Source organism: Glycine soja, chromosome 2 (assembly GCF_004193775.1).
Source record: "Glycine soja cultivar W05 chromosome 2, ASM419377v2, whole genome shotgun sequence".
Taxonomy (NCBI): Eukaryota; Viridiplantae; Streptophyta; class Magnoliopsida; order Fabales; family Fabaceae; genus Glycine; species Glycine soja.
This window is the reverse complement of record NC_041003.1, coordinates 5,725,530-5,751,748: the sequence shown is the minus strand read 5'-3', so window position 1 is coordinate 5,751,748 and position 26,219 is coordinate 5,725,530. Positions and strand designations below refer to the sequence as shown.

The following is a 26,219-nucleotide window of genomic DNA, read 5'->3' as shown; positions in this document are numbered from 1 at the left end:
TACATTAACATGATATTAATTGTCTAACTTTTAATCTTATTATCACATATTAACATAAGTCACGTCATTACTAAAATGTTAAATCAACATTTTTTTTTAAAAAAGTTATAATAAATCAATAATGATTCAAATTATTAAATTTTAAACGCATAAATATTAAATATACAGTAAAAAACAAAATTATACAATCATAAAATCATAATATATTACAATTAGAAATAAATTTTTAAAGTAACTTCACTCATTTTTACTCGAAAAAAAAACAAATTAAATAATTTTTATTTTCTGCATACCTTCTATTAGTATATGTTAATATTTATACTCTCACTTTCTAATCTTATTTAATTGTTTTAAGATAAAATTCTAATTTTATCTAATTGTTTAAAATAAAATTCTAATCATAACTTCCTAATCTTAACTAATTTTTTAATCCTAACTTCCTAATCTTATCTAATAAAATATTAATCATAACTAACTAACAATCTTATCTAATTAGTAATTGATCCTTTATTTTTGAGTTATACCAATCTTATCTAATTAGTAATTGATCCTTTATTTTTGAGTTATTACATAGTACCAAAAGTGAAATCGAACCTAAAATTTTGTCTCATCTTTCAATTTTCTCTTCACAGTTGACAGTCTCAAACAACAAAGAGCTGTTTATTTATATTTACATACGCGTCCAACATCCCCGTAAGTTTTAAACTGATGGATTGCACGCACTCAAGCTGCATAGCGACTAACAGTCACTGTAGAAGCCATTAATTAACGAAGAAAGTAAAACGCCGTGAAATGGCGCCAAAGAAGAAACCCGAGTCTGATCCTCATGGAATGTTCAGTGGCATGGTCGTGTTTTTGGTCCCCAAAGGAGTTCAATCCCGTCGATTCCAGGTACAAGTATCATTGTGCATTCAGAACCCACTTTTTTATTTCCATTTGAACTTCCAAAGTTTGCATCTTTTTTCAAGTTTCTTCACTTTCAATTCGTGTCAGATTTGGAAGGAAAGGTTGGTGCAAATGGGGGCTGTGATAGAGGAGCGCTTCTCCAAACGGGTCACTCATGTTTTTGCTATGCACTCAGATGCCCTTCTTCAGCAACTGGATAGGGAGCGTTTGTCACGTTTTAAAGGGGTTAGCTTTTTTTAAGTTGGTGTATTTTATGTTTGCTTAAGTGTAATTATGTTTCCATGGGGATGAAAAGATGATGATAGTATCCATAAAACACCCATTTTGGCCTTCCATTCATCAACAATATTGATAGTTGGTACAATCCGGTTATAGATGGAAGGGTCAAATGATGCTATTGTAACCTTGCTGATGTGTGTGTGTTATTATGTACATGTTTGGTTTGCAGTTGAAATTGTTGTGATGCGCGCTCCAATGAAGATCAAACTGATAAAAGCAAAATGAAAGTAAAAGCAATGATTCCGATCCTTTTGCAATAGTACTTTTGTCTCACAAGTCATTTTCCACCTGATTTCCAAAGATTTCATGCATAGTCTTTTCGGCTTTTGTTTGGGGCGCCTTTGTCTTTGTCTTTGATTTTTCATTTTCTTTTTTTAGGGGCTTAGCTGAATCTGTAACACTTTTATTTTTGTCTCCGGATTCCAAACTCTGGCACATCTTGTGCTTTGTTTGGTCTACAATTAATAATGTATAATTTTGCTTACCAAAACAAAATAGCGGTTTCTTAAGGACCTTATATACCTTTAGAGGGCTAAAGAGATGCATTTATTGATATAGGGTCAATATTATATCAGGTCCTGTATATCTTACAGGGACCAAAGTAGATGTCTACCACAAGCATCTTCAACATCGGTTCTTGTGAGGTTCTTAAGTTTAAGATGCGCTTCTTATTTAAAATTACCATTGGAGGACACCGACAAGGCTTTCAGCTGTAAGAACGGTTTCTTATGTAAGCAACTCGTTCTTACAATTAAAAAACCATTTTGTGAGATGATATGTGAGACCCATTTTAAGTTCTTAGATGATTGCACCATTGAAGTAGAAAGTTGTTAAAAGTTCTTAAATCTTACATGGTATGATATGACCTACTAAAAAGGAGTTAAAAACCTTCACTTTAAGTACACCATTGGAGATGCTCTAATGGTATTTGAAGGGTCTTGATCATGTTTTGAGCTGCTTTTTTTTTTTTTTAAAAAAAAGACTCGTTATGTTGTACTTTGACTTATGTGAGGACTGAATTTGGTACTTGATTATTTTGTTTGTTAGGCAATCACCTTTGAAGTGCATAATGTGGGTTTTTGTTTGTGTTTGGAATGTGATTTACATGCCTTTTGTTTAATTATTTTTGGGTTAACGGTGCATTGTGCAGAGAGTTCTCCTTTATCAATGGTTGGAGGACTGCTTGAAATCAGGGGAGATACTATCAGAGGATATGTATTTACTGAAGTTGGATTCTCAAGGTGAACATATACCTGAGAAGTCTTTGGACCCTGGACTGACTAATCAAAGGACTTCAAGCGATCTTCAACAATTGCTTAATAAAAAGAGCAAATTATCTACTGAGGATACAAAAATTGTAAAAAATGAAAGCCATGATGATGATGGAAAAGAAAAAGCGGTATTTTCATCAACAAGCACAATAAGCAGTCATGGTGAAGTTGACAGTTTAAGTTATGGAAACACAAGACAACAACACCTTGATGCTGAAAATGAGGCCGTATGTACTAAGATCTATGTGCCAACAGCTGAACATTATTTTGCTTTTGTGACTATTTTTCTTTCAAAACAAGCACTTTCCTCTGGCACCTCTATTAAGATTTAATAATAAGCTTCTGCAGAAATAAATTTAATATTTTTCTTATCTTCCAGTCCATATAACCATGTCTAGTTTTCATTCATGCATTCACACACACACGCATGCTTATCAGTTATCACTCGTATATATGCCTATTACTCAGGTTTGTTCCTTCTCGTTGAAAGTTGAAACATCACTAACATGTGGTGCACTTTGCAGTCATCCTTATCATACCATCCACCTGATCTAAACAAGAACATAACAGAGATATTTGGGAAACTTGTGAACATATATAGAGGTAAGACACTTATAACTCCTAGTCTCCTACATATTGTAGTCTTTTTATGGTTCTGTTACTCTGTTGCTTTTAATTATTGGGCTAATGCTTTTTGAAAGCATTGGGTGATGATCGGAGGTCCTTTAGCTATCACAAAGCTATTGCCGTGATTGAAAAGTTGCCATTCAAAATTGAAAGTACCGACCAGATAAACAATCTGCCATCTATTGGCAAATCAATGAAAGATCATGTAAGTGAACTATGTCACTAGACATTCTATCTTGAGCTTCTATCCTGCACTACACTTTGTTTAGTTTGATTGACAATATATATATTTAGTTTCTTAATATTAGTTGCTAATAGCTCTATTGCTCTTCTTCCCTATTAGATTTTTCTCTTCTAAAATTTCAGCTGTCTTCTATGATACCCTCCTAGTTGTATTTTATTACTGGGAATAAAGGTGCATTGTGTTGTCTGTCTAGTTATATTGGGGATCCATCTAAGAGGACAATTGAGTTTTAGTGTGTTGATATTTCTGAACTATGATTCTTTAAGAAAGTTTGTTATTGGGCCATCAAATTATGATTGTTATTATAACATAGTTGTTTGCCTCTAATATTTGGTGATGCTTCCTATTTACCTTTTTTGGCCTTCTGAAGTTTTATTTTATTCATTTTAAAGGCAATGAATCTACATTTATGGCACAGCAATATGAATTTGGATCTTAAGAAGACATTGCTGCCATTTCTTATGTAATGATTTACACTTTAGCCTTTGGTCAAATAACAAGACAAGCAACTGCTTTTACTATTTGCAGGTTCAGGAGATAATGACTACTGGGAAGTTATCCAAATTGGAACACTTTGAAACTGATGAGAAGGTATTACAAGTATTAACCCTGCTTAGTTTGAGATCCATGAAAAAAATTGTATGAATAATTTAATTTTTTAGCTTTAATGATTCATATTTTATTTTTATCCACGAATGATCCTTATGTGATCACAATCTGTAATACTTTTGCATTTAGATTACATGAAAACGCTCATAAGAACCCATGTAATATAGTGCTTGATAACTTACTGTCTTAGTGTCGGAGCTAGTAATTATGTTTTGTCGTAATTTCTTGAGAGTGATGTTTGAACTCAATTTTTAAGGTTGGCTTAATGTGTACTCTATTATTTGCATGGATAGTTAATGGTTGGTCTACTAGTCTATATGCAAAAATTACCTCTGAATTAGTATTTTTTATCATTTATTGTTTAGTTGATCAATGTGTAATAGGAAATGCTAAGTTTTCTGTAGGATATTAACAGCTTGTATATTGTCGACATTTATTGCAATCTTGCTGCCTTCTCTTTTTCCCCCTTATTTAACTATAGGTGCGGACAATATCGTTATTTGGAGAAGTATGGGGCATAGGCCCATCCACAGCACTGAAATTGTATGAGAAGGGACATCGTTCGTTAGATGATCTTAGGAATGATGACTCACTTACAAATGCACAGAAGTTAGGGTTAAAATACTTTGATGATATCGGGCAACGGATTCCACGCCACGAGGTCTGTGGTACTATTGTTAAAAAGATGATATCAACCACCCCCCCCGGACAAAAAAAAACATTTTGCTAAAAACACCGATGCCCTTTTTTATTTGATAGGCTCAGGAGATGGAACACATTTTACAGAAAGTTGGGGAGGATGTTTTGCCTGGGGTAAGCTCTACAAATCCTTGCTCAACTGAGATTAATATGAGCTTTCTATCTTGTCAAAAATGTTTCGTAAGAATCTGTCACATGAAATATCTCTCTTTGTTTGTCTGTTCTTGTGTGTATTTCAAAATAGATATTTCTTTTAGCTGCTCAAGATGAAACAGAGCATCACTGTTTTTTTTTTTGCCAATGGCCAACCTAGGCTTTTGTTTATTCAATCTCAAGGCCTTTTTTTTTTATCTTTTTCTTATGGATCGGTCCAAATTATTACCTCATATTTTACAAAATTGTTGCAATTTACTTCATATAACACTTAGGGACCCCTTGTTTCTCAAACCTTTACCCCCTTGTATTTCAATTCATGCTTTCACTTAGAGATTGCACAGATAATTCTTAATATTATCGACATAACCAACATATAATTTTTTGTTGCTCCCATAGTTTGATTTGAAACATGATATTGAAATTTCGGTTATGGTGTTGTGTCATTTAGGTTGTTATCATTTGTGGGGGATCATATCGACGTGGGAAAGCTACTTGCGGAGACATTGATATCATTATAACACATCCTGATGGAAAAAGGTACTGCTTGATTCCTTATAACCTTTATTCATTGGTGTTTAAATAGGAGAAAACAAAGGGATAATTGAATGAAGACCGTGTGTTTGAATACACAGCGAATGCGTGTTTATATAGGTTGATTACATTAATTATACATTAATAGAGGATATCATGTTTCCTCTAAATCAAAGATTATGTGCCTATAAACCAACATTATTAATAGAATCAGAATATTATATTCTGATTTTCAACACTCCCCCTCAATCTAAAGCTTACTAAGCTCTCAACTTGTTACAAGAAAATAATTTATTCCTAACAAAGTGGAAAACAAAAAAATTGAACTCCACCAAAAAAACAATAGTTTGAGAAGCAACTCAGGGTTGCTGGAGAAGCCAGAGAGAATTGCTACAAAAAATATCTTTGCCAAATCGCTGGAATGACCATCTGCGAAAGAAAATTCATGCTAAGCAAAGCAAGGTCCGTTCTTCTTGAAACCACATTCGGAATCTTCAAACAAATAATATAGGAGATCCAAATTATTTAAACTTGAAACTAAGTCTACTGCTTCTGGAGTAGAAACGAGACCAATGCATCTGGGACATAGTCGGGAACTATTGCACCTGGGACATAGATAGGGTCAGTGCATTTGGAACAAAGACAGGGGCGCTAATGTATCTTGGAAAAAGATGGGGCTAGTGCAATTGGGACAAAGATAGGGCTAATGGAAGCCAATGTCATGAGAGAAAATGAAGGCAAACAGTGACAAAAAATCACTAGATATCAGCAACAGAAATCAGATCTGGATAACGAGTACCAGCAAACGTGCATGGGTTGAGACGAGACTCTGGGGATAGGTGCACTGAGATGGGCAACCACCACGCCAGAAGCGTGGCTTGAACATCAATCTCAAACACCAGGAACACATCCTGCATGAAGCTGTTTGGCATGCCTAGGAAATCGTTTTGGGGTTCTGTAGATAGGCTCAAGAGAGCCAAAAAAGGTGGATGGTCACTAGGAAAATCACTTAAGTTGCGGCGATGACCGGTTAAGAAGCCAAAAAATTTGCTGGAATGCAAAAACAGGTCACCAGAAGAAGAGTGATGAGCAGAAGGGTCCATCAGGGATAGTAGGTCCCTAGTGAGGCACAATTTTCGTGATAGTTCTGTCTGGCTCTAGATAACATGTTAAAATAGGAGGAAACAAAGGGATAATTGAGTGAAAAACGTGTGTTTGAATACACAGCGAATGTGTGTTTATATAGGTTGATTACATTAGTTGTATATAAATAGAGGATATTTTTTTTCTCTAAATCAAAGATTATGTGCCTATAAACTATTATTATTATTAATAGAATCAGAAATTCAGAATATTATGTTCTGATTTTCAACAGTTTAAGAAAATTTGCATTTAAACACATTGAGACTTTTCTAAATCATTGTAGTTGTTGGAAAGCCGCCTTGATTGCGGTCACTCCTAGCCCACCTTAGTTGCGGCCTCTTTGGGGGCTGCCTTAATTGCAACCTCAAGGGTAGTAGTTTAGTCTCGCATTGACTAAATATTTGGTTAAAATAAAGCTTATAAGCTTGGGCAGTCCTCACCTTAAAATCTGGTTTCATGGTGTTAAGCTACGCATAAACCCAAATTCTAAGATGGTTTTCTTAAGTGAGGAATTAAAGTTAATAAAAATTTTGTAATCCCCTCTGTTCAATCGGTGGCAAGTTCCATGCAGTGTTTAATGCCACTCTACAGCCCCAACTAAATGCATTGATGGATAAATTAACCGCCACCAACTCATAATAAGTAACTAAAATTAAACGCATTGACGCAGGAGAAGAAAAAAACAAAGCACATTGTTTAAGCTTCATAACGTTCACTGAGTAATTAAGAAGTTTCTTCCCTCTTAATTAAGCGGTGAACGTTATGAAGCTTAAACAACGCGCCTTGTTTTTTCTACTCCCATATCAATGCATTTAATTCATGAGTTATTTATTATGAGTTGGTGGTGGTTTATTTATCGATCAATGCGTTTAGTTGGGGTCTGTAGAGTGGTAATAAACACCTCTTGGAACTTACCACCGTTTGAATTGAGGGAATTACAAGATTTTTATAGACTTTAATTCCTCGCTTCAGAAAGATTTTGTTGTCAGATTTTGAATGTCCACACTGGTGAGAGGAACAATGAAGTACAGTTTGCTGGTGAAATTCAACTGCATGGTTGTTGTTACTCTCTGGAGATCCCATCAGGAGAACAGAAGATGCTAAATCGACAAGGTGATATAATCAGAATCTGCTACCATTAAGATACCTGAACTAGATTTTGAGATTCCATCAGAGGCTCAGTGGTAGTCTGTCAATGGTGGGAAGGGATACTTATGAGAGTGTCTGATGAACTTGAGGCCCTTAAAGAGGAACACAAAACGTGGCTCTAGAGACAGCTGTGTCAATGCATTTAGTTTGAGTTATTTATGAGTCGGTGGTGTGTTTAATTCATCCATCAATGTGTTGTTTAATTTATTCTCCTCGTAGCTGAACTATTCAATACATGACTTTTTTTATCTTTTGGTGGGAAGGGATACTTATGAGAGCGTCTGATGAACTTGAGGCCCTTAAAGAGGAATGCATAATTTGGCTATAGAGACAGCTGCGCCAATGCATTTAATTTGAGTTATTTATGAGTCGGTGGTGTGTTTAATTCTACCATCAATGTGTTGTTTAATTTATCCTCCTCGTAACTGAACTATTTAATACACGACTTTTTAGTCTTTCTTTTTCTTCCTACTTAAATTAATCTATCTGCATTATGAAGTTTAAACAATATGCCTTGTTTTTTTCTTCTCCTGCATTAACGTTTAATTTATCCTTCACTGTGTTTAGTTGGTGGGATGTAGAGTGGTACTAAACACCACTTGGAACTTACCATCATACAAACTATGAGGGGATTACAAAATTTTGTTGACTTTAATTCCTCAATTCAGAAAGATTTTGTTGTCAGTTTTTGAATGTCCACAATGTGGTATCAATTGCAGATTGCGGAAAATGGCGGAAAGCCAATAATCCGCTATACACATATGGTAAATAGTATTTGATATATAATATAAAAATAGAGCTGCATGCAACTAAAATAAAATACATAAAAATTGGCAACTAAATTTCCCTTTGTACATGGTATATGTCTAAGTCTTAATGTGGGTTTGGGCCTAACTCAACCCCAAAAACTAGCTTTTGGAGTTTCGTTAGGCGCAAACCCACATTCTAAGACGGTATAAGAGTCAAGTCTCACATCGGCTAGAGATAAGGCCAAGATAGAGTATATAAGTGGGGAACAATCCTCACCCTATGAGCTAGCTTTTGAGGTGAGTTAGGCTCAAATCCATATTCTTATAAATATTAATAGAATAACAAATAGTATTATTTTACTGGTACCATGTATCAAAATTTTCCCTTGGTAAAACAAAATTCTTAAAACATTCTTTTAGAATCATGATTTTAGTTTGGGAATGCAAGCCCTGGTGCAGTGGTAAAGTTGCGCCTTGTGGAAACTTCTTTTTTCATGTTCAGAGGTTCAATATATTTGTTTATTGCTTGCAGCCACAAAGGATTTTTGCCAAAGTTCGTAAAGCATTTAAAGGATATGAATTTCCTGAGGGAGGACTTAATTTTCAGTAGTCACAGTGAAGAGGTAATTTAGCATTTTCTTGTTGTCTACAAATGATATTTTTATTTGACTTATTAAGCTTTCCTGTAAAAGATAGATAATATTTTTCCTACAGAGCATAATTTCATCTGTATGCTGATATCATCACAAATAAGAGTGTATGTGTGCTTGCATATGAAGATGCAAAGCGTAAAGAGTTTGTTGTGTTGTAAATAGCAGTTTAAGTTCAGCTCCACCACACTGTTGGGTTCGTTTGCAAACACTTCTCTGTGTTATACAGTTCATATGGTTAAAATTCTAGATTTTAATTGCTTGAAGGATTGAATATGCTACCTTGAGTTTTTTTGAACTGCAAATATAATTTATATTAATGATAGAAGTACCAGAGGTACTAGAAGATACAGATTAGGATTGACTGTTGCAGAGAACTAAGCATACAACCAGAAGTACTTAAAACACAGCCCTGCCCTTCTTAGAAACATTAAATAAAAACTAAAGACATTGCTGAAGCCCACTGGAAAAAAGGGACATTAAAGTCCCTTTCCCACCCCTTCAGCCAGGTCCACATAAGAAAAAGAATACTATCTGCCAGTTTAGAGATATCGAAGGATTGACTATGGAAAATGATATCATTTCCAAGCTTCCAGATTTCATTTGTAGCTGCCAACCACCAAAGTTTCCATCTTCTAGCAGTAGCCGATGATCCTGCAGTAGGTGAGTGCTGGAGAAAATCCATGGGTCTACAGTGGATGGTTCTGACTTCCTTCACCCAGGATAGGAACTCCCACCACAATATGCTACCTTGAGTAGTGCATGAATTTTGAAATGACCAGCATTCTGGAGAAAATGAGGAAGGTGGACCATGTTTTCTAACTTTTATGTTTTTGGATTATTTGGAACTTTGATTGGGATCCTACAGGAATGTGTTAGCATCTTAAAACTTGCTAATCTTATAACCAGGAGCTAATAATTATATCTTATTTTATCATACACTAGGAATTTCAATTAAACCATCATCCTATTCTATAAGGAGCTCAGGATTTCATTCTCTGTTTCGGATATCTTTATCTTTCTATAATTTGTATATAATTATATTTAGATATACTGTTTGGTGAATCAATCTCTACATGATATTTTTGTATATCTATCTGCTAGATGTTTCTGCAATATTTCTATTTTCTTTGTTAATTTTTCTCTGTCTAGACAGGCTACTGATTCTGGTGTTGACACTTATTTTGGTTTTTGCACCTATCCTGGACGGGAGTTGCGGCATCGTATTGATTTAAAGGTGACAAATGATTTTTTTTAAATAGAATATCTTATGAAGGTTCTTGGGAGTTAACAAATTAAGGTTTTCCCTTTTTCTTTCTTCAGACATGTTGCAGGGCACACATTTTCACGTAGTTGTATTGCCATGTTTTTTTTTTTTCTGTATGAAAGTGCCGGGATTGCCAATCATTTACACAATTAGCACTTAGCCATAGGATACTGGTAAAAATGTAAATGCAATCCCCTCTCCTTCGTTTGCTAATTGTACTTTGTTGCTTAGCTGATAGAGTATATAGACTACATATAGTTTTATGGTTTTTTTCCTTTCTGTTCTGTACAATACATTGTAATTGTATTAGCTGTTGCCAGCTCAGTAGTGCTAGTCACTGCTAGCTGTAGCTTGTGTTACAAGCTTTTGTATATTCTGTTGTATGTCACTGTGCCGTATAAACACTGATCTCTGAGTTTAGAGAATCAAAACTTAATAGCAAAATCACAGTTTATCAAATTTATCTCTCAAATTTCTGAATCGTAGATTTCTTCATTAGCCAACTTATAACATGGTTGACTTTAATTTTTTGGCAGGTGTACCCAAGAGACATATATGCTTTTGGACTTGTAGCTTGGACTGGAAACGATGTCTTGAATAGAAGGTATACTTGCTTCTCTATGGACTGAACTTTCTGTTTTCAGAGTTTTGGCCATTGAGCTCTAGTCGGGAAGTTCAAATTGTATCTCCGAGATTTTTCTTTTGATAGAGTATGGGAATATTAGATTAATTTACTTTCTTACATTTATATACACGTTACTTTAGTGAATGCTTGCAGAAAAGGAGAGAGATAGAATGTGGGAACCAAGATTCCTCAGATACCTTTTGAAATGCTGAACTAATGGATCTAAGAAATTGGTTTTCAACATTAAGCTAGGTGGCATCTTAATTTATGTCAGTGTTGTGGCCAACACAGGATTATCTTTTCAAAACTTTATGAATCTTGCATTTTGAGCAAGTTTGAATCCAATTTCTCCCATAAGTTGAAATTAATTTATGCAACTCAACTTTTTGAGAAGCACTTTCATTTAACTCATTCATAAACAGAGGTACATAAGATAATTTCAACTTAGGAGAGAAGTTTCACTCACTGTATCTCCTTATTTTTTTTTCATTTTCTTACAAGTGCTTATTGAAAAACTTCTCCAAACTAACTCTTTATTGTTTTCATGTGTAAAGAGTGGATATTTTCATAACCATACTTTATTATCAATGATGGGACTTGGTCAGTGTCTTAATTATCTATGTTGTCATTTCTGGGCCATTCGTAGTTATAGAGTTGTGGTTTTTCTTTTTTCGGGTGCTTGGGCACAGGTTGAGGCTGCAAGCAGAATCTAAAGGATTCCGGCTTGACGATACAGGGCTATTTCCAGCTACTCAGGGTTCTGGCGGCAAACGGGTATGGCTTAAAAGAATGTTAACGGTTTCGTCCTGATTTGGTTGAATTCTCACTTATACTTTTGCCACTGCAGGGTGCAAAAGGTAGTGCAAGTTTGAAATTTAATACTGAAAAGGAGATATTTGATTTCCTAGACTTCCCTTGTCTTGAACCACATGAAAGAAATCTCTAAGTATAGAGATGGTTAGTAAGAAATCTCTTGCTAGCTCTCAGCATTCAACCTTGTAGAATATGTTGATGTATTTAGCAAATGGCTTTTTGGTTAGTAAGAAATCTCTTGCTGCTTTGTAAATAAATATACTCGCAGGATACAATTCACGTATCTGACTTAGTATATATTTTTGTACAAAAAATGGTTCTATAAGATGAGAACAGTTTTGACGTAGGATTTGTTTAAAATGCATTATAAGTTACCTTAAACTTGTATGCAAGTGAAATTAGCGGTATATATATATATATATATATATATATATATATATATATATATATATATATAGGTTGAGAAAACAATAAAAGATGCATAATTCAGTGGCTAAATATTTTTTAAATTCAATGACATAATTATTCATGGTTTAAGCAGGAGCAAAATGAAACATAAATAGCAGCTAATAAGTGTCAACAACGATTCTTAGAACAGAGCAAAATTAATTATGTTGGGATATATATATTTTAAACCAGTGTAATTGAGATATGTGCCTTATTTATTTGAATAATTTTTATGTTGAAATTATGTTTTTATTGGACAGTGCAAAAATTGATTTTCCAGTTTACAAACAAATAGGGGAAAAAAACTAGTACCGGTCAACTCTTAAAATACCTTCTTGACTAAAAGTTCTATAATTTTTAAAAAAATCGCAATTATCTAAATGTGTATTTGGCAAGTCATCTTATCTAACTTACAGTTTATTTAACTAATTTATAAACTTTTTTTTTTATTAAAATAGAAATATCAAGCACATAGATTATTTTACAAACTTGTAATATTTTTTATTTTATTAGAAATATTTGAACTTATGACTTAAATTCTACTATTATTACTTCATTTTATCCTTAATATTTTAATAAATCTCATTTATTGTCTCGTTTGATATTACATAATTTATTTTAGTAAAATTTCTCCTTTAATATCTTTAAACCAAAAACGTTTTAACAAAAAATTGGCAAGTTAAAAATCGACTAAAGCCCAAAATAATAATTACCAAAACAAATTATCTATAAAATAAAAAAATATATAAATAAATAATACAAAAATATCTTTGCTCTAATCAAATAGTTAATCGCTAATTTTACCAAATTATTCTAATACAGTAAGTTAATAGTTTTCAACAACTTTCAGCTAAAAGCAAACTTTTCTACTTTGAGCTAATTTTTAAACTTTTAGTTATATTATTATTTTTACCAAACATTCCTTAAGTATTTTAACATACATAAATACCTATTAATAATAATTGCTGGTCAAATAAAGTGATGTTGGAAGTTCAAATCTCATATAGTCATAAATATTTAGTTCCACTAAATGAAAAAAAAATATTCAAAAGATAGGGTAAATCCCATTAATTATATTTAATTGCAAAATTTCGTACAAAATATATAAACTATAATTTAGTTACTTATAAAAATTATTTAAATCATAATCTACATCCAATATTAAAATTTCGTACATCGCATGAGTAGAAAAACAAAAAAACTAAAGATACAACTAAAATATTATATAATATATCGTAGATATTTAACAGGAAAATACAACGATTCTAACTCCTCGAGTCGCATAATCACAAACGATCAAACAATGAAACTCATCATACAAGTGGCTAATGATCAAAACTTGGCACCACAAAACTACACTTCAATTCACCAGATCCTTCTGGAAACTTGAATACGCTCAAATTATATAATTATATATATAAAAATAAAAATAAAAAGAATTGAACATGACCCTAATGTACAAAGGAATCCTTCGCTGACCCTGAATGGAGAGGGATTGTTTCTGGGTGCTGCACTCAAACAAGATTGATAGTGAAGGAGACATAAGGGTGGGCATCAGCATCACCTGCTAGGCCAGCCATCCCAACTCCTTCGTCCTCGGTCTTCCAGTAAGCACTGCAGCGAAAATATGAAAGGAACAATAACAATATGAGCACATGTGGCATTAAAGAGAATTATGAAAAAAGTTGAGAAGAAAAAAAAAAAATAATAATAAAAAAAAAATAAAATATATATATATATATATATATATATATATATATATATATATATATATATATATATATATATATATATATATATATATAATAGATAAATAATAGAACTATAAATATGGCCTGTGTGCATCAAAATATTAGGGGGAATCAAGTTCTGCTGAAATGTGTCATAGGAATTGCTGATTGAGTTTCTGAGCATGTTATTCCATAATACCGCCATCATATTACAGGGGTAGGATTAAAGTAGAGTTAAAATCAATTCATCTGGGCATATGAGTAGAGCAAACGATAGCAACGGTAATAGTAAAAGCAAAGACAAAGTGAAAAAATTGAGTTTTGGGGTTTACCAATAATAATGGGTTGGCAATGCCTAAAAAATTTGAAGGCTTCCTTGAAAAATTAAGATAGAATATGTAGCAGTGTAGTGTAACAACGTGGACAGTGTTTTAGATTGATGCTTCCTTGAAAAAGGAGCATTAAATTTTTGGAGAGAAATCACAAGAATTTGACAAGCAGCATTGTTGGCAATGCATGCACAATGTGACAGAAGTACCGATTAACCAAAGTGGCAACAAATTTCTTTTGTTTACTTTCTCTCTTTTCATCTGGTGATTAGTCAAGGATTGTGATGATTGATTAAGAAATCACCAAATATGGTACTGGTAATACTACTCTCTTTGGTGTAAAAAACATGACATGACACCTCTTGCGTTTCTAATGCATTTACCAAATTTTATGAAGATGCATGAAACTGTAAAATAAGACACTGCCCAACAACACATCCAGTGACAAACATAAACAATAGAAGTAGAAGTTTTCTAAAAAGTCAAAAGCATTGTTTTTTTTTATATATCTAAAAGAAGTAAGAAGAGAAAAAAAGAGAAGGATCTTGACACCAATCCTGTCTGTGCCTTTCCGGGTATAAAAATTACTTAAGTATATATATTTTAAGTCATACACCATAAACAGCAACAAGGCACTCACCTGTTTGAGCTACCACTCAACCCTTCAAGGATAGAGCGTACTTTCTTCTCTGCTTTGACTGATGGGGCTAAAACACATGCCTGGAATGACCACAAGAATCAAGGGTCAGAGATAAAATATTTGAAGGAAAAAATGAAGGTGAAAGCTATTGTACAGATGGGTATATCTACCAAGAAAGATGGTGGAAGACCATATCTCAGAATGCTCTCAGTAAATACACGCACTGCACAAAAGTGCATCCAGGAGCTGAAAACCTTCAGGAAAAAAAAAGAAGTAAAAATAACAAATCAGAAGAGTCACAGCATTTATGATAACAGGGCAAGCAGAAGAGATCACAGAACTTGTTAACATTTTATGATAGTGAAAACAACAAAATTTTCAAGTCGACGAACACTAGAAATTTAAATTGAAAAACTAAGGGCTGCTAAAAAATGCCAGCAGTGGTTAGTCACGGAAAACAAAACATATAAGAAATCCAGGATGCAGATAGTCAAGTAATTGACCATAATTCTTTTTTTCATCATCTGCTTGGTTTCTTCCTGCTATCTGTAAATTCTGTATTGTAATATTCTGGGCATATATTCTACAAATTAAATGAAGTGATAAATAAATGAATAATACCTCTCCATAACTTGCATAACACCACTGCAATAGAGAACTCCTCAAACTTTCCTGATCTTCCACCAATTTCTCCAACTCTTGCTTCCTACTGTCGTATGATTCGTGACTGTATTCGAAATCACGAATCTGAGCATGTGATATAAAATTCAATTAAAATACTTCTCATCAACTCATGAATTGATATTGCACACTCGGCATAACATGCCTCGTGCTTTCCCACATATTTCCATAAACAAGTTACTGGATGTAAATCTGTAAAAGGATGAGTTATGCAAATCCTAACAAATTGAAGACAGTATATGCAACTTAAGAAAAGCACTTACTTGGAACCCTTTTTCCCGTGCACTAGTTCTAAAATTGTCTGCAACACGACTGAAGAGTGTTACAGTATAAAGAACATATTCGTTATCCTCATACAATTTCTTGGAAGACCTGGGAACCTAAAATACTTATCTTAATCAGAATAAAAAATAAATCAAGAAAAACGGTCATTTTCAGAAATATTTCAGTTAGAAACATGATTGTACTATTTATAAATTACAAAGACTGTTTTTATTAATCAAGAGAAAACTATTGTGAATCCCCCCATTTATAATAATCTTTGGGAAGTAGCAGCAGATATTTGAGTATATGAGCAAAGAAGGTAACTCTTACCACATAATTTGTCAATGTTTCATAGCTAGATAGCCAATCCTTCTGTGAATACTTGGGAACAATTGCAAGAAGGGTGGTTAAATTTTCTGAAGTTATAATATCCTCAGGTTTTACCAAGTTGGAAAGATCACGGACAGCTAAGCTAAAACAGGCAAATAGGTCATTAAAGTCAGCTAAGAAATACTTATTATATTAAAAAGTCATGATTGTTCAATAAATAACATTCACACCTTCCAGTTTGCTTTCGGTTGATGGCATTAAGCTGACTGCGGATATTGTTATACTCAGAAACACGAACCTGACATAAAACACAAAGATTTAAGGGAAAAATAGAAAATTCAATTTACATTGTGCAAAATGGGGATTCTGTATTTTCCTTTGTTCATCAGTAAAGAACAATGTCATTCATTTTCATGATAGGCATTAGCAACAACTCTGTTGAATTTATGCAAGTTTAGAATAGGCACTACTACCATGAAAGTAACTGTTATTTAATCTTTGTCATTATAAGCTACATGGTCAGAGTGCTAAAGCCATAAGAAAAGCAAACCTATCAAAGCTTCACCTACACTGTTCATTTTCAACAAAATTAAAGTATTATCAATCCGTTACCTTTGGGTATCAATCAAGAAGAAAAGAAAAATCAAAATGCCCATAAAAAAGAAAGAACTTAACATTCCTCAATTGTAAGCAAGACCATTAAATCACCACAGCATATACATCTCTGTAAAGAAATAGCTTACGCATTTGGCACTCACAAAAGCTAATCAAATTATGTCTAAGAAACATGAATAACCTTGAGATCATCCTCAATCTTTGCCACCTGACCATGAATTCCATCGATGATCTCCTTCAACGGCGACATAGTGGGGTACCTAGCTTCATCCCAAACAAACCTGCATCCACCACAAAAGCACACAAAATCTTCATCACACAACACAACAACAAGATCACCAGAAAGAAACAGATCACAGATTCGATTGCGATCGAACAAACCGCGTCAAGTAGGAATCAACGGGGACTCCATCCACCGTCAAACCACTGCTCACCACGCCGGACACTCTCTCCAGCTCCTCAATCTGCCGCCTGATCTTGTGCGACACTCCCTCCACGAAACTGTTCGACTGCACGAACACACACACACAGAAAACAGATCAAGCATAATGAAATTGCAGCCACATTTATCTGTAATTTTCCACAATATCAAGGATCGCAACGGAACCGCAACCGTAAATAGTCGCGAATGTTTTGGTGTGATTGGGAATTTGACGTACCTTGACGGTATCGTCGCTGAGGGAGAGGAGGGAGTCTAGGGTTCCGACGCGGAGATTGGGGATGTTGAACTGCGAATTTGGAGGGAAAATGAGAGGAAAAGTAAGAGGCGCGGTGGTCGTTGGTTATAAAAAAAAAGTGATGTGTAGAGAGAGAGAGTACTTACTCTGTAGAGAGGAGTGTCGAAGGAGTGTTTGGAGATTTGTTCCTGCAGTTTGTTCCAGAGAGTGGATGCGGAATTTTGAACGGGGAGAGACACCACCCAGTACCTCGTCGCCATAACTAACACCTGTGACTCTGAATAATCGATCACGCGGGGAATTACAAATGTACAAGACAGATAGACACTTGTCTGTGATGGAATTTGGAAATGGATCCTGCTTTTTTGTCATGTGTCTGGAGCAGAAATAGGATCTAATACAAGTAGAAAAAGTAGAAAGGAAGTAAAAAGGAAATTATTTTATGAAAAAAAAATCTTATGATTCTGATGATATCAATTTCCTTTAATAAAGACAAAAAAAATAAACATAATTTTATAACAACTAAAAAAAATTACTTAGAACAAAAATAAAAAAATACATGGACAAAAAAGTTATTTAAGTCTATTACTTATACGTTTTGAATTTTTAAGAATAAATTAATTTAATTTAAAAATCGGTATTCATTTATTACTTTAAAATTAAGATAGAAATATATTAAATTCAAATGCAGGTGAATAATAAAATATAAAGTGTCGGTCAAAACAAAAATAATATAAAGTGTGTATAGACTGTGAAATCTATATCCATATCCATCCATATAAGAAGCATTTGAGTTATTAGATTAGAATAAGAAGTTAAAAATTACTTGACATGACTTTAAAAAATTGTGAAAAAATATGTATAATATAAATTTATACAATTAAATGCCGTCACTTGTTTTTGGATAATAATCTTGAACAAATATTCATTGTCCTCTTCTTTTTATATACACTATATTTATTGTCTATGCCAGTCGAGTAAGATCGTATTTCGTATTTAAAAGTTTTAAATTTCCCTTAATTTTAGTCATCCCCCTCCCCTGATTTTTAAATTTTTTTAAGAGTGTGTTTGAATGGGAAAATTTTAAATTCTAAGAATTTCAAATACTTTAATTAAAATTCTTTTATTTTCAAAATTTTGTGTTTGGATAAAAAAAATTAAAGTTAATTTTCAACATTTTAAGAATTTCGGGAACTTTCAGGTAGAAGAGATGATAAAAGTTAATAAGGGAACACGCAAAGGTTTTACAAGATTCTTTTATAAAAAAAGAATTTCAATTTCTCACATTTTAGAAGGAAATTGAAATTCCACATTTTTAGTTGTTTAAAATTCTGTTTTAAAATTCTAAAAATTTAAATTCTTCAAAAAAAATATCCAAACAATGAATTCTAGATTACAGAAATTCAAATTCTCAAATAAATTACTTTCTTCAGTTAAAATTCTCTATCCAAACAAATTGAAAGAAAATCACAACATGCCAAATCCTTTCCAGGCTCATCTTAGTGAAATGTATAAGGACATAGGATCAAGTTGGCTGGGGATAATTAACCTAGCATTTCCTAGGTGCAATCCAATGCATCGGGGAAGCATCAATTCAGGGTTTGTCCATTACCGAAGAATCCCATCATACGCATTTCATGGATAAATACTATTCATCATTCCTTCAAACTACACTTTCAAAACCTATTGCTCTTCATTTCCTCTCTTGGACAGAATCAAGGCATTTTTTTCAAGTTATTAGCTCTCCAAATTTTTGTAATAGGCTTTTGTGAACACAAAAAGAATAATAATACACAATTGAAAAATGTATGTAAGTAAAAAATCAGCAACGCCAGACTCATCGTATTATATTTTTTTTTTATCAAATTGGCAAATGAAATATCATGAACAAGATGTGGGTCGGAAAATTGGATTTTGACCGTCAGCTTTTGAAGAAACTAGAAACCCATGTCCACATGATGACAATTCAAGCAGACAACCAATTGCTTTGAATGTAAAAAACATAGCAAAAGTGGCCTATACACTTTCCAAAGGAGCAGTCCAATGTATCATCAATTTTACTTGTTTAAGCAAAAGTAAGTTTCAAATGCATAACCAAACTGCACCTATACATATTTATCTAATGACTGGGCAAAATAAGAACAGACTTCCCTCCAAGAGACGTTCACTTGAATCTGAGAACAATTATATGGATCAGCTGCTCCGGGCAAAATCCACACTTCCGAAGATGGCAACGAATTCATATACAGAACAACACCAGCCAGTTTGAAACCAATCCCTTGTTTAAACAAATTGCTTTCTTATCACTACAGCTCTATCTTCAGCAGTCTCTAATCCCCTTTCTGCTTAAAGAAAGCTTCTCTCTCAATCAAACTTCACAGATTTACCCCCTTGTTGCTGCTTTGTTGGTTCAGCAGGGAAATATTTTATGCCAACAAGATCACCCACTCTGCTAATAACCTAACAAAGAAGAACAATCATAGCAAATTACCACACAAAACCTATCATGGAAGTAGCAAATTTAAACAAAACCCTGTAAGAAGCATATCAAAACAAACAAAATGATTAGACATACAGATTGGTCCTTGTTATCTGATACAAGCAGGGGAGAGAGAGAGGGATTTATTGAGTTGCAGGTAGGATATAAAATATTCATTTTCTTAACAAAGGAAAAAAAAAATAGCGCAATAATGTTGCATAAAACCTTATCAGCTACCTTTCTCACAAAATTGACACATTATAAAAAGGGCGCCCTAGTGCCTAGTGGAGTTTGGGAAGGATGGATTTATTCTGCCTTGCCCCCACAAGCAGAGGCAGCTTTTGGGATTCAAAGTTTTAAACCCATGCCTCCAGGTCACAAGGCAGTAACCTCACTGTTGAACCAAGAGTTGCCCTCAAAATTAAGAACCACTTGAGTATTTTTTTAAAGATAACCATTTAATGAAATTCAACATACATACCTGCAAGGCTTTGATAAGGTCTTCCCTTGAATGAGCTGCAGATATGCATATGCGTGCTCTAGCCAGTAGCAGTGGGGTTGCAGGAAATGCCACTGTCACAACAGCAACCTGAAATAAAAAATTGTAAACATTAATTAACAAATTCATTCTTATATGATGTAGGGTATCAACAAGGAGCATAGATAGTTGGATATTTGATGTTCTCACATTCTGCTTGAGGCACTCTCTTGAAAAGGCAGGGATTTTGGCCGGGTTGTAAAGCATGATTGGCATTACTGGAGAATCATTATCCCCAAGAACCTCAAATCCCATCTTCTGCAGTTCTGACCTAAAAAAGTTGCTATTCTCTCGAATTTGTGCAAGTTTCTGGGCACCTATATAGAAAAAACTTACTTCAATGCACGGTAAACAAAGTAGACGAATATTATTTGGATTGATGCACATAAAAAATCATCAAACAATACAAATGCAAAGCAAAGAGCAGAACTAGTGCCAGCCAAACCTCTATTGGAGCCATCCTCTCCAAGAATAACTCTTATGGATGATATTATTTGTTGTGCAGCTGGTGGTGAAATTGAAGTTGCATAAAGATGAGCAGGGCAAGCATACTTCAAGTGTTGGATAAGGTCCTGACAGTAGATACAAAATTTCAGCGTAAGAATTCAAAATATTCTAATAGTGAGATACAGAATATCCATGATTCGAACCTGTAGAAACAATATGAAACACAAATCAGAAAAGGTCAATTTTCACATGTAAAACAAAAGTATTCCAAGAGTAGCTCCAACAGCACATGAATACAGCAATATTACATAACTTCAACTGTACTCGTATGAAGCTGATAGGCCTCCAATTAAGGTTTATGTTAAGAAAGTAAAGCCCAGTCTGCAGATTTAAGAAAGACAACATAGAAGGGGCAATAAGGGAATTTCACCAAAGGAAGATACAAATACAAGTCAGCGGATTGCAAGATTGAGATTCTTTTAGGGGGAGGTAATTGGTGAGGAGACTTTTTGAGTACCATACATGTATCAGTATTGAACAAATACAAATGTAAATGTATCTGATAGCAAAGCAGCCCATGAGGACAGACCCATAAGGATACGCAACAAACCAGCGCACCTCAAGGATTACGTATGAAGAGGATACGGAAGCAGTAGAATACAAATTGCTGAAGAATCTTCCCAGATATTCTGTCAGCAATTTGTTATAACCAATTAGGATTTATTTACCAGAATTCTGTTAGCACTTGTGCGGCTGGACCATGATTGGTTGCAGCATTGTCGCTCGTATCTATATATACTACATAATGGCATAAATAAAAGGCAGACCAGAATTACCTTCATTTCCTTCTTCTTGCTTCCTTAGTTTAGTTTAGCCAAAACGGTATCATACAACTACACAAGCATTAGTTTTAGATACAAATACTCCAGTCATATTGAAGTGCCATGTGCATCCATTTATTCCATCCCTTTTATTCTATAGGTCCTTTCATTTTATTCTTCATATACAGTAAACTATTTAACCTATTCCTATAACATGGTTGATTTCAAATATTCAATAGGAAAGAAAATCTGAACACCTACTCTGACAGATTTTAGCAACATACTGCCTCAGTTAAACACTAAATTTGGAGTCTAAAATTTAACAAAAGTACCTTCGATCCTGCAATGTAACCTCCACAGGATCCAAAAGATTTGGTGAATGTTCCCATCATAATGTCAACATCAGCAGTATCCACACCCAAGAGCTCACAAACACCTCTTCCTGACTTGCCCACAGCTCCAATGCTGTGTGCTTCGTCCAAATATGTATAAGCCTATAAAGCAATGGAAAAAATACACAAAGTAACAATGAACCAAAGTAAAATGGAAAATAAAACTTCATAATAAAAAGTTTATCAAAAATCCCCCTTAATGTCTGCTAAGGAAAGGAGTGTTACATGAAGGAAAGCCTCCAATACTGTGGCCCACTTTTTCCCCTTCTCTGAACTAGACTTTTAAAGAAAAAGTAGCAGCATGAAAAGTTGTCATGAGACTATCCAAAACTATTCCAACCAAAAAAAAAAAAAAAACTTTTACAGGGAAGTAGGATCTTATTTCTTGTTCATGCCATGCCCTTTATTTTTGTCAATAGCTAAAATTTATCTTAAATGGAATACAGTCTTCCAGGACATAAACCATTTAGAACAGTCCATTAAAAAATTTAGCAGGTATCCTCATTTGTGTAGACTTTCATAAACTGGATTTTAAACTCAAGATTAAATACCACCCCCCATAAAAAGTAAAAAAAAAAAATGCACAAGGGAAACGGGTATAAATAAAAGAATTGCAATTTGTACATTATAATAATAATAATAACAATAGAGCTACCATAATTACCAACCTTGTATTTTTTACATACAGCTATGACCTCTGGAAGTTTGCAAAGCTCTCCTTCCATGCTGTATATCCCCTCCACAACAACCATTATCTTCTTCCAAGGCCTATGTGTCCTAGGTTGTCCCTCAGCAATTTGTTCTCTCAACACTTCTTCTAGATGAGATGGCTCTGTAGGTAAATAGCCAAGAAGAAAGTGAATAAATAATACTGCAACCTCTGTGAGCAACATCATATTAACACAAATAGAAACAAATTGAAAAAAATGCAACCCAACAGGTAACCAAGTGATCAAAGGACAATAACATACAAACATAACTAATCAAAAGCCAGTTCAGTTACACTTTCTGTTAAATTCTGTCAGCAGATATGAAGTCACCATGTAAAATTTAACTATCCTATACACAGTTAGCATGAAAATAATGGTATGTTGCAAAAACAGCAGCTACCACAATCTCAAACCCATGAACTAAAATGAAGACCTTTCTTTTCAATTTTCATAACAATATGTGGAAATTGAAAAGCTGGCCACTCAATGACTAACTCATAATACTTATTCTAGTACACAGCAAATAAAGATACCCACCGTTATGTTGAAAAACGCGAATTGTTGCTCCTGATCCTCGTGCACCATTAACAATGGAGTTGTGGTTCAATGAATCACTAATAATCAAACTTCCCTGCAAAAGAAAGTTACATCAACGCATAATCATGCAATCATTAGTGTCTCAACAAGGTAAAACCACTAAATTTCACAAACCTTCCCCATCAAGACTGGAAGAATAGCAGAGTTTGTCACATAGCCCATACCAAAAACTATAGCAGCTGGCTTCCCAACAAAGTTTGCAACACACTCCTCCAATTCAAGGTGAAGCACAGTTGTTCCTATTGGAAAAGCCACATTCAAGGAAACATGATAAGACACATGCAAATGTAAACAAACAAAATTCACATTTTAATGGCTGAAATACAAACTAATAGTACCTACCCCCATCCACACGTGTACTGCAAGTGCTTGGAGAATACTTCTTCAACGTATCAACTACTCGAGGCGTGCAGTATTCATCTGCTGCCGCAAAACCAAGATAGTTGTATGATCCCAAATTAAGGCATCTACTTATTTTATCAGTCCGTCTGCATTGGGAGGAGAAATAGTATGAAAAATAGGCATCAGATATATTTCTCATGCTGAAGCTCTAAATTAAAATTTACAACAAATATATATATATTTCAATCCACTAGGGTCGGTTCAATGGTTGAGGGATTTGAATAGTTTGCATGAAATCATAAATATAATTTAAACATCATTGCCATCACCGTATACTAATAAAAAATTGATATCTCAGAAAACAAATCGTCCCAGCCACCTATCTCAGAGAAAAAAATAAAAAAATAATAAAACATAATTATAGGTCTGAAAAATAAACAGAGGATTATACTTCAGTGTCTTGTTGTTATCATTCGAGTGGCGTTCGACTACATCAAACCATGCATCAGGAGCACTCGCAATTGGTCTCCCAAAACAGTCCTGCGAAAAACCAAACAGAAAAAATTTATTAAAAACTTTATAAGTCACAATCAAATATCTGCATTGCTAACTACATTAGAATGCGATTCGTTAGTCACACAAAAATGTTCAAAATGTCCTACACTGCAAAACTGAACGAGCCAATGAACGTTTAATGTTCGAATTTTGTTTTTATTTTTACTACAAAGGAAGCGAAAAGTGAAATAGAAACCTGAATTCGGAGGTACAAGCGGCGAATATAGAAATCTTCGAGCCCTAAGCAGATCGGCGCGTAACCCTGAAGAAACAAATCAACGCGTTGTTATTATTATAAATATAATATCATAATATGCAAAATGTAAAATCTTGTTGGAACCTGAAGATTGTTGGCGCTGCACCAGTCAAAGATTTTGCGGAAGAAATCCCTGAACTGGCCGAAGGCGAAGAGCAAGCCGTAGCTGAAGTAGGTGGTTAAGGCAGTTAAATACGGAATCGCAATCATGTTTGTTTGTGGAAGTAGGGATCTGGATTCTGAGTTTGGAAGCTCGTTCCGCGGTGCGGCGGTGGTCGGAGATCCGAACCCGAGAGAGAGAAAAGCGGTGGTGGTGGTGGTGGTGGTGGGTGTTTGAAAATGGAAAGTGTTGTGTTGAGGGAATGTGTTGTGTTGTGTATGAAAAGGGGACCATACAATGCGATGGAATGGAAGAAAGAGAGAAAGGTCCACCTGGCGGCTAAACCAGGGTTCCCTCCCTCCGGTTATGACTAGTTTTTAATCTTTTGGTTTCGGACTCATCATTGGAATATTTCTTTGCTAGAAATATTTTATTTCAAGTTTTGAAAATAAAATGGATCTGACGAAAACAAATTATTTTTTTAATTATGTATATTTTCATCAAAAGTTAATAATTAATCTCACAAAATATTTCAATTTATTTAATAAATAAATTTCTTTCAGCAGATATTTTTTTTCATATTCATAAATCAATAATTAAATACATGATTAAGGGACAAGATTAAGTTGTTTGGTTTAACAGAAATATTAAAAAAAAGAATATAAATAATATTATAAAGTATTTTAAAATATTGAAATAACCATGTCCTTAACTACATCTTCCAATTCTTTCTCCATTGAGTTAGAAGATAAATCAGAATCCTCAATAATTTTAATCATATGCAAACAATTACAAGGTTTAAAAATTACACCTTATATATCAAACAGATAAATGCATTGTATTTGTGTTTGTAATATCAGACAGAAACAGGTGATATCTTTATGTAAATGATATTTGAATATCCTCTTAGGATCTATCAATGGATAATAAAATAAGAGAACAATCCAAATATCAACCTCTCAATAGGCGCGTTACTTGATGTGAACAAACATGTTTTATACAAAAGTTATTTGATTGTTGGTGGAGGATGGTTAAAGGAAGATAAATATCGTGGTGTATCAAGATGGACTAAACATGGAAAAGAATCTAACTTTGGTCTCAGTAATATCCTAATTTTTTTCATTTGTAATTTTCATAAATTCAAGAGATCAAAAATTAAAAAAATGCAAATTTATAAATACTAAAAAATGAACAAAATATCTTATAAGAACTAAAATTAAAAAGACACAAACTTACAAAGATGAAATTAAAAAAAATGAAATTTCAGATATCAAAAGTAATAAAATGCTAATTTATAAAAAAAACATACTTAATCCATAATTATCTTAAAATGGACATTGTTGATAAATTTTATAATATAAAATATTTTTATTATAGATAGTAATCATTATTTCAATATTTCTGTAAATAATATTATGTTTTAAACAAATTTCTATTACAATGTGTTGTTAGATTTGAACTATATTTGAATTTTATTTTTTTTATATAATTTTATGCAATTTTTATATAATTTGACGGTAAAAATTGTAACATGCTAACTTAGGTTTATTG

General features: G+C 33.6%; 3 protein-coding genes across 3 annotated transcripts; 1 reads left to right on the top strand and 2 right to left on the bottom strand.

The window, feature by feature from the left end:
* The first annotated feature begins 677 nt into the window (after positions 1–677).
* Positions 678–12,064, top strand: LOC114382975 (DNA polymerase lambda). Its single transcript, XM_028342534.1, has 14 exons — positions 678–891; positions 994–1,131; positions 2,336–2,683; positions 2,981–3,059; positions 3,158–3,288; positions 3,856–3,918; positions 4,418–4,597; positions 4,696–4,749; positions 5,240–5,328; positions 8,896–8,986; positions 10,170–10,250; positions 10,817–10,884; positions 11,595–11,679; positions 11,753–12,064. Exons 1-14 carry the CDS (start codon positions 793–795, stop codon positions 11,849–11,851), a joined length of 1,605 nt encoding a protein of 534 aa, XP_028198335.1. The 5' UTR covers positions 678–792; the 3' UTR covers positions 11,852–12,064.
* Positions 12,065–13,373: 1,309 nt separating this feature from the next.
* LOC114382966 (V-type proton ATPase subunit C-like) lies at positions 13,374–17,823 on the bottom strand. The gene is made up of 11 exons (XM_028342522.1): positions 17,578–17,823; positions 17,414–17,482; positions 17,136–17,263; positions 16,936–17,035; positions 16,370–16,437; positions 16,140–16,281; positions 15,809–15,925; positions 15,486–15,611; positions 15,035–15,118; positions 14,865–14,944; positions 13,374–13,779 (listed from the first exon to the last, which is right to left on the bottom strand). Exons 1-11 carry the CDS (start codon positions 17,689–17,691, stop codon positions 13,680–13,682), a joined length of 1,128 nt encoding a protein of 375 aa, XP_028198323.1. The 5' UTR covers positions 17,692–17,823; the 3' UTR covers positions 13,374–13,679.
* Positions 17,824–19,255: 1,432 nt separating this feature from the next.
* LOC114382958 (long chain base biosynthesis protein 2a) lies at positions 19,256–25,034 on the bottom strand. Its single transcript, XM_028342510.1, has 12 exons — positions 24,653–25,034; positions 24,509–24,574; positions 24,209–24,297; positions 23,758–23,903; positions 23,530–23,654; positions 23,356–23,449; positions 22,777–22,940; positions 22,049–22,210; positions 20,894–21,020; positions 20,599–20,765; positions 20,392–20,499; positions 19,256–19,891 (listed from the first exon to the last, which is right to left on the bottom strand). Exons 1-12 carry the CDS (start codon positions 24,776–24,778, stop codon positions 19,796–19,798), a joined length of 1,470 nt encoding a protein of 489 aa, XP_028198311.1. The 5' UTR covers positions 24,779–25,034; the 3' UTR covers positions 19,256–19,795.
* Between the last annotated feature and the right edge of the window lie 1,185 nt (positions 25,035–26,219).

Excerpts from the sequence above, each read along its gene's own strand:
- LOC114382975 (XM_028342534.1), top strand. The coding sequence starts at position 793 with ATGGCGCCAAAGAAGAAACCCGAGTCTGATCCTCATGGAATGTTCAGT. Across the intron at positions 4,750-5,239 it reads GGGAGGATGTTTTGCCTGGG|GTTGTTATCATTTGTGGGGG; the intron begins GTAAGCTCTACA and ends TGTGTCATTTAG. Across the intron at positions 10,251-10,816 it reads GGCATCGTATTGATTTAAAG|GTGTACCCAAGAGACATATA; the intron begins GTGACAAATGAT and ends ATTTTTTGGCAG.
- LOC114382966 (XM_028342522.1), bottom strand. The coding sequence starts at position 17,691 with ATGGCGACGAGGTACTGGGTGGTGTCTCTCCCCGTTCAAAATTCCGCA. Across the intron at positions 16,438-16,935 it reads AGATTGAGGATGATCTCAAG|GTTCGTGTTTCTGAGTATAA; the intron begins GTTATTCATGTT and ends GTTTTATGTCAG. Across the intron at positions 15,612-15,808 it reads CACGGGAAAAAGGGTTCCAA|ATTCGTGATTTCGAATACAG; the intron begins GTAAGTGCTTTT and ends TCACATGCTCAG.
- LOC114382958 (XM_028342510.1), bottom strand. The coding sequence starts at position 24,778 with ATGATTGCGATTCCGTATTTAACTGCCTTAACCACCTACTTCAGCTAC. Across the intron at positions 23,904-24,208 it reads GATAACAACAAGACACTGAA|ACGGACTGATAAAATAAGTA; the intron begins GTATAATCCTCT and ends CTCCCAATGCAG. Across the intron at positions 23,450-23,529 it reads TTCCAGTCTTGATGGGGAAG|GGAAGTTTGATTATTAGTGA; the intron begins GTTTGTGAAATT and ends TTTCTTTTGCAG.